General features: G+C 42.6%; 1 protein-coding gene across 1 annotated transcript in view; it reads right to left on the reverse strand.

Annotated features, from left to right (window-relative positions):
- ALK (ALK receptor tyrosine kinase) overlaps nucleotides 1–14,906 on the reverse strand; it is a 537,956-nt gene that overhangs the window by 182,816 nt on the left and 340,234 nt on the right. Inside the window, exon 5 of the mRNA XM_077812189.1 lies at nucleotides 7,426–7,553. Within this exon, the coding sequence (XP_077668315.1) occupies nucleotides 7,426–7,553 (128 nt within the window). The remainder of the gene's footprint in view (nucleotides 1–7,425; nucleotides 7,554–14,906) is intronic.

Genomic DNA, 14,906 nt, shown 5'->3' on the forward strand with positions numbered 1-14,906 from the left:
AGCCAACTAGGGGGGGAGCTTTTCTTGACCTGCTGCTCACAAACCGGGAAGAATTAGTAGGGGAAGCAAAAGTGGATGGGAATCTGGGAGGCAGTGACCATGAGTTGGTTGAGTTCAGGATCCTGACACAGGGAAGAAAGGTAAGCAGCAGGATACAGACCCTGGACTTCAGGAAAGCAGACTTTGACTCCCTCAGGGAACAGATGGGTAGGATCCCCTGGGGGACTAACATGAAGGGGAAAGGAGTCCAGGAGAGCTGGCTGTATTTCAAGGAATCCCTGTTGAGGTTACAGGGACAAACCATCCCGATGTGTCGAAAGAATAGTAAGTATGGCAGGCGACCAGCTTGGCTTAACGGTGAAATCCTAGCAGATCTTAAGCATAAAAAAGAAGCTTACAAGAAGTGGAAGGTTGGACATATGACCAGGGAAGAGTATAAAAATATTGCTCGGGCATGTAGAAATGAAATTAGGAGGGCCAAATCGCACCTGGAGCTGCAGCTAGCGAGAGATGTTAAGAGTAACAAGAAGGGTTTCTTCAGGTATGTTGGCAACAAGAAGAAAGCCAAGGAAAGTGTGGGCCCCTTAATGAATGAGGGAGGCAACTTAGTGACGGAGGATGTGGAAAAAGCTAATGTACTCAATGCTTTTTTTGCCTCTGTCTTCACGAACAAGGTCAGCTCCCAGACTGCTGTGCTGGGCATCACAACATGGGGAATAGATGGCCAGCCCTCGGTGGAGAAAGAGGTGGTTAGGGACTATTTAGAAAAAATGGACGTGCACAAGTCCATGGGGTCGGATGAATTGCATCCGAGAGTGCTAAAGGAACTGGCGGCTGTGATTGCAGAGCCATTGGCCATTATCTTTGAAAACTCGTGGCGAACGGGGGAAGTCCCGGATGACTGGAAAAAGGCTAATGTAGTGCCAATCTTTAAAAAAGAGAAGAAGGAGGATCCTGGGAACTACAGGCCAGTAAGCCTCACTTCAGTCCCCGGAAAAATCATGGAGCAGGTCCTCAAAGAATCAATCCTGAAGCACTTAGAGGAGAGGAAAGTGATCAGGAACAGTCAGCATGGATTCACCAAGGGAAGGTCATGCCTGACTAATCTAATCGCCTTCTATGATGAGATTACTGGTTCTGTGGATGAAGGGAAAGCAGTGGATGTATTGTATCTTGACTTTAGCAAAGCTTTTGACACGGTCTCCCACAGTATTCTTGTCAGCAAGTTAAGGAAGTATGGGCTGGATGAATGCACTATAAGGTGGGTAGAAAGTTGGCTAGATTGTCGGGCTCAACGGGTAGTGATCAATGGCTCCATGTCTAGTTGGCAGCCGGTGTCAAGTGGAGTGCCCCAGGGGTCGGTCCTGGGGCTGGTTTTGTTCAATATCTTCATAAATGACCTGGAGGATGGTGTGGATTGCACTCTCAGCAAATTTGCGGATGATACTAAACTGGGAGGAGTGGTAGATATGCTGGAGGGCAGGGATAGGATACAGAGGGACCTAGACAAATTGGAGGATTGGGCCAAAAGAAATCTGATGAGGTTCAATAAGGATAAGTGCAGGGTCCTGCACTTAGGACGGAAGAACCCAATGCACAGCTACAGACTAGGGACCGAATGGCTAGGCAGCAGTTCTGCGGAAAAGGACCTAGGGGCGACAGTGGACGAGAAGCTGGATATGAGTCAGCAGTGTGCCCTTGTTGCCAAGAAGGCCAATGGCATTTTGGGATGTATAAGTAGGGGCATAGCGAGCAGATCGAGGGACATGATCATCCCCCTCTATTCGTCATTGATGAGGCCTCATCTGGAGTACTGTGTCCAGTTTTGGGCCCCACACTACAAGAAGGATGTGGATAAATTGGAGAGAGTCCAGCGAAGGGCAACAAAAATGATTAGGGGTCTGGAACACATGAGTTATGAGGAGAGGCTGAGGGAACTGGGATTGTTTAGTCTGCAGAAGAGAAGAATGAGGGGGGATTTGATAGCTGCTTTCAACTACCTGAGAGGTAGTTCCAGAGAGGATGGTTCTAGACTATTCTCAGTGGTGGAAGAGGACAGGACAAGGAGTAATGGTCTCAAGTTGCAGGGGGGGAGATTTAGGTTGGATATTAGGAAAAACTTTTTCACTAGGAGGGTGGTGAAACACTGGAATGTGTTGCCTGGGGAGGTGGTGGAATCTCCTTCCTTAGAAGTTTTTAAGGTCAGGCTTGACAAAGCCCTGGTTGGGATGATTTAATTGGGTATAGGTCCTGCTTTTGAGCAGGGGGTTGGACTAGATGACCTCCTGAGGTCCCTTCCAACCCTGATATTCTATGATTTATTTTCAGCTCTCCATACCAAAAGTATCCCTAGGACAAGAGATAGACAAGCTATTTTTAAAAGTACTTGCCATGTCATCAATTTGCAGAGATGGGACTGAGCCAGACAGGTCTATCCAAAACCTCTTCAAATTTCAGAGATCCAGCTTCAGTTCTGAAGATTTGGCTCTCAAATGGGAAGGGATATTTTCCAATTCAGGTGCAACCAAAATCTCAGTTCTAGTGATGTTTTTGTCCAAGATTGGAGAAATTATTATTTATATTATCAGAGCACCTTGGAGTCCTAGTCATAGACCAGAACCCCATTGTGTTAGTCTCGTGAGTTGAGATTTGACATTTAAAATGACAGAAACTTCTCAGGAGAAGCATCTCTCTCAAAATATCACTTATTTTGTGGATCAAATTGTTGAGAGATCTCTCTACCATTAAACCCAAACCCCTACCTTGAGTCAAACCTCACCTTAAGTCTAATTCAGATCCAGATCTTTATCTTCCTCAGTACTGTTTCTTAAAAATGGTTTTTGTTTCTTTATGTTTAAATATATGCAATTTAAAAAAAATTATTCTTTAGGGAAAAAGAGACTCATTTAAGTCATTGGACAATTGCTTGTTAATAGTTTTTCTCAGAATGTTATTTTCGAAACACTTCTATCTATAAAGCACACTACACTGGTCATTGTGGCATCTAAGCACCTAAGCTGCTGATAGGATCCAAACAGCTGCAGAAAGATTATATTTAGGTTTATCCTTTCTTATTGCTTTTCCCGTTTCCCCCTTGCCCCAACGTCATCACCCTCTACTGTTCATTGCTGTTTTCTCTCTAGTAAGAGGATATGGTAGCAAATGTTAAGCTGCCTATGAAAGACTTAATTACAAGCAAATGAAAAAGAACAAGTGGTCTTATTCCTGGTGGATTGTATACAGTACACAGTGTATGTTTAATGAGTAGGGTTGTAGTCAGCCATTCAAAATCCATGCATATAATTGCAGATTCATTCCCCTTCTGGCTCACAATATATATTGATAGCCCCAATGGTAGAAATCAGTCACCTTAAGAAAGGTATCAATCCCCCTTCAAAGCAATTGAAAATATTTCCTTTGGGTAATACTGTATGTCCACTGCCACTGATATTAATAATTCAGAGGGTCACAATGCCTTCTATTGCCTGATTAGGGCTAAGCTAAGGCTACTTTGCAGTTGTTGCATGGACTGTTAGCTCCAGGAAAGGACAGCTTGTGAAAATATAATCTGAATCAGTACCAGCAGGTTATCATAGAATCATAGACAGATAGGACTAGAAGGGACTTTGAGAGGTCATCAAGTCCAGCCCCCAATGCTGAGGCAAGATCAAGTAAACCTCCTAGACCATCCCTGACAGGGGTTTGTCTAACCCAGTGGTTCTCAACCTATTTACAATTGTGGGCAGCAACATGTTATGTGGGCTGTTCAAAAACCCAGTGATGGGGATTCCACAACCTCTCTTGGAAGCCTATTCCAGTGCTCAACTATCTTTATAATTAGAAAGTTTTCCCTAGTAGCTAACCTAAATCTCCCTTGCTGCAGATTAAGCCCATTACTTCTTGTCCTACTGTCAGTAGACATGAAGAACAGTTGATCACTGTCCTCTGTTTAACAGCCCTTACTATATTTGAAGACTTATCAGGTCCCCCCTCAGACTTCTTTTCTCACAACTAAATATGCCCTTCCTCATAGGACAGGTTTTGTAAACCTTTTATCATTTTTGTTGCTCTCCTGTAGAATCTCTCCAGTTCATCTACATCTTTCCAAAAGGATGGTGCCCAGAACTGGACACAGTATTATGGCTGAGGCCTCACCAATGCTGAGTACAGTGGAACAATTACCTCCCATGTCTTGCATACGTCACGCCCGTTAATATACCTGTGACATTCCACATTACTATGGTCACCACTTTTACAAAATTATGATAAATCTTGTACAAAATATGCCTTCTGAGTATCAATTGAGCATCATTTTCCTTTTAAAATGTGTGTATCAACATTGTATATGGTGATATTAGATTTTGCTATATGTTTGTAACTGGAGCAGGTTGTAATTCTGGGGAACACCCACAGTCTAGCTCTTCAGAGACAACAAAGGGGTGGCCATCACCCAGCCAGGTGCTAAGAGACCACTGACTGCTTAACTTGTCATTCATCAGCAGGAGAGTTGTAAACAAGAAATGTACAGTTCACCTGAAGGACAGCCGGCAGGTCACGCATGCTATGGAACTGCCTGACCACATAACCCAGCAAGGACTTTTCCAGTAAAAAGTGTCAGGATATAAAAAGGGGGAACAAAGGCCTCTGGCCACCTCTCTCTCTCCTCCCCCCCCCCCACCATCTCTAATGCAACAAGAATGCGTGAAAGACTTTGAACTGGGGAGATTGGTTCCAGGCAGGGAAGCAAATCCAGCCTGTGTACTAATAACCAAGAACTGCTTGCAACATTCAAATTGGTGAAAAAAGCTATTCACTTAAAATTTTTCTTAGCTTGGTAAAGGTTTAGGAATAAGACTATTTCTTTTGTAACCAGTTCTGACCTTTTATGGCTGTACCACTTATCCTCACTTAAAATCTAGCTAGCTTGCTTCAGTTAATAAACTTGCTTTATTCTTTCATCTAAACCAGTGTGTTTTGATTGAAGTGATTGGGGGAACCTCTGCTCAGTTTAAAAGGGGCTGGTGCATATTCATTTTCTTTGATAAAATGATAGACTTATGAGCTTACACTGTCCAAGGGGGTCTTGAGCAGTGTAAGCAGCACATTTCTGGCTTGCAAGGCTGGGGCTGAGGGATATGCATGTGTTGCCATGTATCTGTTCATGATTGGCTGAGAAAGCATTCATGTAACTTTGGGTGTGCCTTTACATGCTGACGGCTGTATGGGAGCAAAGCCTGGAGAGGCTGCTTTTCACTAGCAAAGCAGTGTGAGAGACACCTTAGTCTGGAGAATTAAGAGGGCACCACTGTTCAAAAGTCCAGTTTGTATCCTGGGGAGGTCACAATCCCCCAGAATTATATTAGCATTTTTTGTAGCTGCATCACATTGTTGACTGATATTCAATTTGTGATCCATTATAACCCCCGATCCTTTTCTGCAGTACTACTGCCTAGCCAGTTATTCCCAATTTTGTAGTTTTGCATTTGATTTTTCCTTCTTAAATGTAATACTTTGCACTTGTCTTTGTTGAATTTCATCTTGTTTATTTCAGACCAAGCTCATTTTGAATTCTAAACATGACCTCCAAAGTGCTTTCAACCCCTCCCAGCTTGGCATCATTCATAAATTTTAGAAGTATATTCTCCACTCTATTATTGAAGTCATTAATAAACACATTGAACAGTATCAGACCCAGGACTGATCCTTGCAGGACTTCACTAGATGCATGCTCCCAGTTTGACAGTGAACTACTGATAATGACTCTTGGAGCACAGGTTTCAGAGTAGCAGCCGTGTTAGTCTGTATTCGCAAAAAGAAAAGGAGTATTTGTGGTACCTTAGAGACTAACAAATTTATTTGAGCATAAGCTTTTGTGACCTACAGCTCATGCACGAAAGCTTATGCTCAAATAAATTTGTTAGTCTCTAAGGTGCCACAAGTACTCCTTTTCTTCTTGGAGCACAGTCTTTCAACCAGTTTTGCACCAATCTTACAGTAATTTAATCTAAACCATATTTCTCTAGTTTGCTTATGGGAATGTCAGGGGGGACTGTGTCTAAAGCATTATTAAAATCAAGATATATCACATTTACAGCTTCCCCCATCCACTAGGCTAGTAAACCTGTCAAAGGGGGAAATTAGGTTGGTTTGGCATGATTTATACTTGACAAATCCATGTTGGCTATTACTAACAACCCTATTACCCTCTTGCTGCTTACAAACAGATTATTTAATAATTTGTTCCAGTATCTTTCCAGGTATTGAAGTTAGACAGCTGGTCACCAATATTTCCCTTTTTTAAAGATAGGTACTATGTTTGCCCTTCTCCAGTCTCACCCGTCGTCAAGGAGTTCTCTAAAGATGACCACTAATGGGTTCAAGATTGCTTTAGCTAGTTCCTAAAGTACCCTAGGATGAATTTCATCAAGCCCTACCTACTTCAATACATCTACCATATCTAAATATTCTTTAACTTGTTCTTTCCCTATTTTGGCTTGTGTTTCTCCCCCCTTGTTGTTAATATTAATTGTGTTAAGGACATCGCCACAGTTTACCTTCGTGTCATGAAATCATGGGGTAGCTTTTCTTATTGAAACTAATTATTGAAGCACCTAGGTGTTTGAATGAGCATCAGCCCCCTCTTATTTTTTCTTCAGTGCCTAAAAACACATTCTTTTTAACCTTGACACTGCTGATCACAGTCCTCTACTTGAACCAGCTGTGCTGCGGTTCTCCATTATCTTCATTGGGATATAGAGTCTATACAGTACTACACATTCAGCAGCACAGCAGGACCATTCCGCCCGGATGTACCTTGCATGTTCAGCACCACGGGTTCGCTCTGCCTGGAACTGATAGCAGTTTACTATGTATTTGTACAGCGCTAACACAACAAGGCTCTAATTATAACTGCGCTTTTGGGCATGGCCATACAAATAATAACCAAAATTATGTACAGTCATAAATAGATTTCTCTGTCCTGGAGAGTTTGAAAAAGGAAGATGTTTAAATCAACTTTCACCAATTTTCCTAATACTTATTTTCTAGACATATTTTAATAAAATCCACAAAGACCAATAGGCTAAGTACTACCACTAATAATACTCCTCATTTACATAGAATGCCTGAGGATTCCAACATGACTCACAAACCGCATACATACAGCTAAATTGAAATGTGGCCACCTCTGGGGTGAAACACTGAAGTGAAGTGCTTGAATTAATGATACGTATTTAATGGAAGTGCTATCATTAAACTTTCCAGAAAACTAAAATATCTTGTACTGCACTGAATGCTTAGGGGTGACTTAGTTAGCTGCAATAGAACTTTCTACTATATGAAGAAGATTTGTATTACTGACAAAAACTTTTTTGCCTAAAAAGGTAACAAGACACGAGTTAGAAAGAATGGAATACTCTACATTACCTGCACTGCAGTTCCTCATTGCAAAGGAGTCCATGGCTGCTATGCTCCTGTTCCCACTAGCAACATATTCCAGAGAGATTCGAAAAGGTTTCTTAAGGTGTCCAACTCTCTTCTGCAGAAGCACCCATCTGGTCTCGTCACAAAGCAAAAGGAAACAACACAGGACAAGAGTGGTAAGAAAGGAGGCTATTTTACAAGAAGCACATGTCCAAACATAGCAGGTCCACCCATGCCTTATCATACTGTCCCCCTATGATGCCCCACCACTGGCCTTTGCTTCCTTCGACTGCAAAAATAAACCTCTAAGAAAAAAATTTCCACAAAGCGGAGATGTCATGACATATGAACATCATCTGCTAATGATGGGTTCTCTCTCTCTCTCTCATCTGCCACACTTCACAGCTCTGACATCACTTGCAGATGTCTTGCGGCTGTTTAAAAGGAGCCCAACTTCCTTTGCAAAGTGAGCTGTGAAATCTGTCACACACATGCACGCCTTCTCTAAATACCACTTCTTCCTGCCTTCCACCAACAAAGTCTGTTATACAGATTCAGGCAATAAGTTATTCTCAGGGGCTTGCTGAATAGCTGTATTTCCCAGACTTTATATCTGTTTGATGTAATGCATTTTGCTTCTGTGTGGCTGGTTGGAACTCCAAATGTGTATGAGTTTTAAAATTAAAATGGCCCATTTCCCTGTCTGTACTGTTCCCTTAGTTTGTTCTTTTAACTAGACTATGGCCCTGGAGACTATGGGTCAAATAGTCTATGTGTAAGGCAATGTAAGTTACATGTTGCTAAGCAAGTGTAAGTGGGAACAGTGGAGTATGAGTCTATCTTGGCATAATGTATTCACTGAAAGGCTGGAAGAAAATTAAAGACCAACCCCTTACATGCATACCTCTCACCCTTCTACTTGTTGTTTTTGCTCCTGCACCCCACTTTCCCAGCCACTCAGCATCAAAGTTACACTTACTTAGATACCGTGGCACTTACTTAACATGTAACTTTCAGCACCTTAGCACATGACCCCATATTTGGTCCTGACATTGTATGTCTATAGGACAGGTATAAACACCCTTGGTCACTGTGTAGAGCAGGGGTGGGCAAACGTTTTGGACCGAGGGCCACATCTGGGTATGGAAATTATATGGACGACCATGAATGCTCACGAAATTGGGGTTGGGGTGCAGGAGGGTTCTGGCTGGGGGTGCAGGCTCTGAGGTGGGGCCAGAAATGAGGAGTTCAGGGTGTGGGAGGGGGCTCTGGGATGGGGCAGCAGCAGCAGGGGTGCGGCCTCTGGGTTGAGCTGGGGATGAGGGGTTTTGGGTGCGGGAGGGTGCTTCAGGCTAGGACTGAGGGGTCTGGAGGGTGGGAGGGGGGTCAGGGTGCAAGCTCTGTGTGGTGCTTAACTCAAGTGACTCCCAGCAGCAGCAGCATGTCCTCGTTCCGGCTCCTACACGAAGGTGCAGCCAGGCAGCTCTTCTGCATGCTGTCCTGTCCACAGGCTGAGAACCACGGCCAATGGGAGCTGCGGAGGCGGCGCTCGGGGCGGGGGCAGCATGCGGAGTAGAGCCCCCGGCTGCCCCTACGCGTAGGAGCCATAGGGGAGACATGCCACTCCTTCCGGGAGCCTTGCAGATCGGCCCCTGACCCTGCTCCCTGGCAGGAGCACCGGAGTCGGGCAAGCCCCAGATCCTGCTCCCCAGTGGGAGCTCAAGGGCCAGATTAAAATGACTGGCAGGCCGGATGCAGCCTGTAGTTTGCCCACCCCTGGTGTAGAGGTTGCCAATAAAGACACCAATTAATGCCAGTTGCAAAGGATGTTTTGTGACATGAATATCCATACTCTAGGAGCTAGATTGGACCCAGCAACTCATTTCATGTGAGTCTGTTCAGTGCCCTCGATGATGGTAACTTTTGGTCACTACCCATTTGGCCATATTCAGACCATTAATACAGATGAGAAACTTTGTAGCCCTGCCGTTTAGGCCTCTAAGCCATCCAGTTTCCCTGGTTCCTTAAATCTCCTTTCACAGATTATTCCAGGATACCAAAACAAAAAATGGATAAAAGCATATAAGATTTTCTTTTAAGCTTATTGTAATTGGTCATCTGGAGACAATCAGAACAGGTGTCCCATAAAGCCTGTTAGAAAATTCCCAATACACTGCAGCTGCAATTGTTTTTGTTTTTTTAAAAAAAGAACAAAAACATATTGTGCTTCTTTAGATCACTTTGAAACAGCAATATTAGGCATTTTTGAGGAACATTATAACTATTTCAGATTAACTTAATGGGGTCAGTGGCAAGAAAGTTTAGAAGCAGTTGCTCTTTTCTAACTGCCTCTTGAAACAGAGAAGTTTCCTTATCAAGATCCCGAATTGCTCCATTGCATGTTGGTTTGTTATTATGGTGTTGTCAAGTGGGCTGGACACAGGAATTTATCTATCTTTAGTAAAAAGAGAATCAGAGCAGATGTTTTTGAGAAAAGAAACAACGCAATTTACATGCATTCTGCAACCAGATAAGAACTTGCCCAAATGCTGATGTACTTTTCAAGAGACATTACCAGCTTGACAGTATCCCTAAAAGGAAATAAAACCATCTCTCTCTCTCTCTCTGTTACAGTCTTTATTTTAATGAACTCATAATAATGCATGTGTGCAGCACTGCCCCATGTTGTGTAGAATCAGATTAATGGATTAACTGTGTATCACAGGTCCTACATTGTTAATAACTAAAATAAATTTGCCTTTAATTCCAATAGTTATAGCCAGTGCTTTTGGAGCAAGAAGATATGAGTTCTATCCCCCATTGTCACTATAAGGTTCCAGATGGCCATGGAAAGCTGCACAACGACAACTGCAAAGTTCTCAGGAGGTCTTGGGTCTGCTAGAACATCTTAAATTCTTTTCCCTTTTTACTAACACCACTTTAGATTACTGAACTCTGATTTTTTTTTAAATAAGAAAAATCTATTTTTAAGCATTAATGCCATTTAAGTCCTTTTTTGCTCGTCGCAGCATGAATAGTGACACTAGACTGGTCAGTTATATTTCTTGTTTATGATCAGTTTCACTTTCTGGTTATCATGCTCCAGCCCAGTAGTTTTGTTTTGAGGCTTCTACTATAAGATGACATTTACATCAAACTAATCTTCATTTATTCTCCTGCTTCTGGAATGTAGAGTACACACTTCGGATCACCCATTTCCAGAGAGCCCAGTCTCCTGCCAGGATTGCATCCTGCTCTATATTAAGGCTGAGGGGGGCAAAGTTGAAGCCATGACATCCGTCCAGCAAGGCTGTGTGCAAGTTTTCTCCATCCAGCTTTTGTTGGATCAAACATAAAGCTAGAGAATTTGTATGGACTCCGACATATGGAGCAGATGGCCAAACTACCTGAGCCAACACCATCACTTTGGGAGACGCTGGAGGCTGGTTGGTCTGATGCCTGACCTCCTCATTTATAATGTGATGAAGCCACCATATGCCTTCAATACATCATTGCTGCTTCATTTTGAAAGTGCCCAGCTGGTGTATTTGCATCCCTATGGTGGCCCAGAGCCATACAAAAGGACAAAAGCCACTGCTGCTTGATAGATACACATCTTAGTCTGAGCTGATATGTGGTGTTGACACTACACAGGCTCCCAAAAGTGTGCATAACACCCATAGCCTTGCTGATTTGATGTTTCATGTCAGCAAGGCAACTTCCCTCCTTGGTGTCAACAGAGCCAAGATGTTCAAATGAATTGATTAATTCAACTTCTTGTCCATCAATTATGACGGGTAGGAGTAGAGGTCCATCAGCCACCTTCATCAGTTTATTGTAGAAGACCAGTTGACTTGAAGACCAAGCTTACTTGCTTCTTCCACATATAAATTCAGGGCATTGATCAGATTAGTTCATGAGGATGCAAATATAGCCATGTCATTCTCATATTCCAGGTCTATTATGCAGAAGTCATGCAGTACCACCCGGGTATGCAGCTAGTGATGGCTTCCATCGTTTGGTCAATAATGGGGTTGAACAGATCATTTGGGGGCAGCCACGCACATTGGACAGATGCTACTGCTGTGCTCAAACCAATTGGACATTCTACAATCTAAGCAGTCACAGCTCTCACTTTGGCAATGCATTTCTACAAGAAGATTGAGGAGCTTTCCAGGTACACCAATAGCTTTTCAGGCACAGCCAAAGGAGTGACAATCAAAAGAGTCAAAGGCAGCTTTTAAATCAAAAAAAGCTATATACACCTTATCCTTCCTCCTACTATTCCCTGCAAAATGAATTCTGTGTTCACTGAAATTAAAGAAAATCAAATCAAATAATGGAAGCATTTTTATTCATATGCAGTTTTTTAAACCACCTCTTTTCCCACCCATCCCTTTTTAAAAAAAATACGGAGACTAAAGCCATCTCACCGGTGTCCCTTTAATCTCTAAAAGATAACTAATTTCTCTACAAGCAGGGTGAACCAGCTTTGGACATAATTTACTCTGAAAAATGCAGGAACATCTGTATGTCATGAAAAACATTCCTGACCGTTTCAAAAGACTGATGGATTTTAATTCCAAGTACACAGTGGCCTTCAACAATGATTTCCATTTCTGGGCTACTGCTAACCCTCCGGATAAATGTGTCAAGAGTTTTAGGAATTGCTTTTCTGAGTTACTGGCGCAATAACTTCAGTTTGAAATTCTCAGGCCTCCCATAGTTTACCACTGAAACTTTATTAACTTTCAGAGCCGTGGCCAAGCAGGTATTTTATGTCACTGGAATTCAAGACAGGGGAAGGGCAGGCTCACTTGAAGCCAGATTCATTACAAACTGCTTCAGAGTTTGTGGTGCAACTTCCTAGAAATGGATTTTTTGAGGTTCAAGTAATCTGTGTGAAAAAATGGGTAATTCTCAGTCCACTTCCTAGTAGAGAGGTGGGCACATCACAAAAAACACTATAAATATGACAGTAACTAGCAGATTTATCAGAGACATCAAACAAGGAGTGAATGACCCAATGGAAAGAAGTTGTCCTCATGCCTAGAAGTGGATCGTTATAAAGGAACGTTGGCGGATCAGAATGGGAGAAGATTCACTGTCCACAGTGTAGTTGTTCTATAAATACAGGCGAGACATCAGGCTCCAGATCTATCACACTGGTATGTTTTTACAGCACTACATTCGCTCTAAAATCTAAAAAAAAAAATCCCAAACAAATAACCTTCACCCCCACCCTTAACCTGCAGCAGGCTATGCTGTAGGGTAATTTATATCCGCTGGTAGGTTAACTATTTACATTTCTATTACAGCAGCCTATATTTTTGTGACACTTTAGAAATCATTTTATCAAGGTAGCAGTAAGGGGCTTAAACTATTATTTAGGCAAGAAGAGGGGAAATATCCAAGGTGGAGTCATGCTCAGTAACTGTTGGACATGTAACTCTCTCCGCTCCTACAAACAGGATACAGTAAAACAAGATGCAGATTCACATAACACCTTTTATTTGAAGGATATCCTCTGAAGTGCTTTACAAAACAATGAATTCAATACTGGCAAGTCTACAGCTGTATGGACAAAGGCCTCAGCTGCTGGGCACACAGCAATAACTCACATGCAGCAATGAGTATTAAAGCCTGTTTTATCAAGAGAGGGCACCAGGAGTATCTCCCTAATCTTTATCCTATGAGCTCTTTAGTGTCTACCTTGACACATATCAAATAGCAGAAGAGACCACAATTTAATGTCTTCTAATCTGAATGACGGCACTGTTCACAGGACAGTGGCTCCCTCTCCCTGTCCCGCTATTGCATTGGGAACAATCCCAAGTCCTGGTCCAGGCTTGGGCTCTGAACATTGTTGCTCAAAGATGGCCAAGCAAGACTGACATTGAGCAATGACTGCTATCCCTCCTTAGACACAGTGGGGCCAAATTCAACACTTTTGTAATTCCAGTAGAGTCGTTAGAGTTACACCAGGGATGAATTTGCTTCAATGGTTTTAATATTTAGAATATACACAAGAGCTCAACATGCAGATTAAGAGTGTCATGATTTTCTGACATTGCCCAAGAATTTGAGTAGAGCAAAACCCTTGATCCAAATATTCTCAAACTTTGGAAAACTTCAGACCCAGATCCAAACTCTGCCACCTAGGCCCATGTCACAGTTTGAGAGGAGCAAGTACTTGTAGAAGGGCTGGACTGGACTCCACTCCCTTAGAGTTCATTAGTGCCGGTTTTCCATAGCCAGAAGGATCACTGCAGGACTAAAAGAGAACCTCAGTCCTCCACATAAGCCAAACACACTGCCTCCTCTACACTCTTTAGGAAGAAGAGAACAGGCCTGGGAAAAGAATGCTGGGCACTTTCATGGCATTGGTTGCACAGCACCAACCACAGCGTTAAGTCTTTATGGTCACCCCCCAAACTATCCTAAGCATTCCCACAATCCCAACTGTCCCCAAACCTCACACTTACAATCCAGCTCTTTTTTAGCTCCCAAGCACTAGTTTTGCTTATACACAGCATCAGTTTCAGTGGACATAGTAAGATTTTTTTTTTTTTGGTAAGAACTTGACTTTTGGGAGATATTTATAATTTTAGACTCCCTACAATTGGTTCACAAAGTATTTAATTTGGGGAGGTACATTACTCATTAATTATGACTAGTGCATTAAATGTCATTTTGCTTGCTTCTTTGGATAACATCAGCATCAGGCTGTTTGAGGGCAAGCAGTCACGATACTTTCTGGGAGGCAGAGTTGTTCTGAAAAAATGATCAGCTAGAGCCAGGAATGGAATCTCAAGCTAAAAAATGCATGCCCTACATATGCCAGGCTGACTGCATGGTTAGAGAATTTTGATAATCCCTGCCCCAGATGTATGTGCACACACTGGTTTGTTGGGGTATCTGTCCCTCAGTTTGGAGGTGTAATAAAATACTGAACTCTATCAATGATTTTATCCTCAATCCCGCATATATCTGCTCTTCTTGCACAATCACTTCGTGACTCTTCCCAAGACTTCTGTGCATGAAGGGTGAAATTCACTCTTTTTCAGAAAGCCAGCACATAGCCCATGTCACTACTTATGCCCTCAAAAAAGGGGCTTAAGTGTTGCATCGTCCTTGTACTGGCCGTTTGAAGTGGATGAGTTTCACCCAGAATGCCCTTCCAGTTTGGGTCTGGCAAGTCACAACTTTGTCATTATCCAGGATAGCATCCCTATTGAGGAAAGCACTTAAGCATGTGCTTAAATGTTTAAGTGAGAAGCACAAGTTTAAGTGCCTCCCTGAATCAAGGCCTCAGATCTCTGCTTATGGCTCAACTCTTCTACCTTGACCACAAAATAAACAAAAATTTCTAAAAAAAATAAAAATCTCCACAGCTAAACTGAATATCAGCAGAATCTTATTTCTGAAACCCATGTCCTTCCTCACCTCAACCCCCACTCTTGTTTTTTAGCCTATTATGTCAT

The sequence above is a fragment of the Eretmochelys imbricata genome, chromosome 3 (genome assembly GCF_965152235.1).
Source record: "Eretmochelys imbricata isolate rEreImb1 chromosome 3, rEreImb1.hap1, whole genome shotgun sequence".
NCBI classification, from domain to species: domain Eukaryota; kingdom Metazoa; phylum Chordata; order Testudines; family Cheloniidae; genus Eretmochelys; species Eretmochelys imbricata.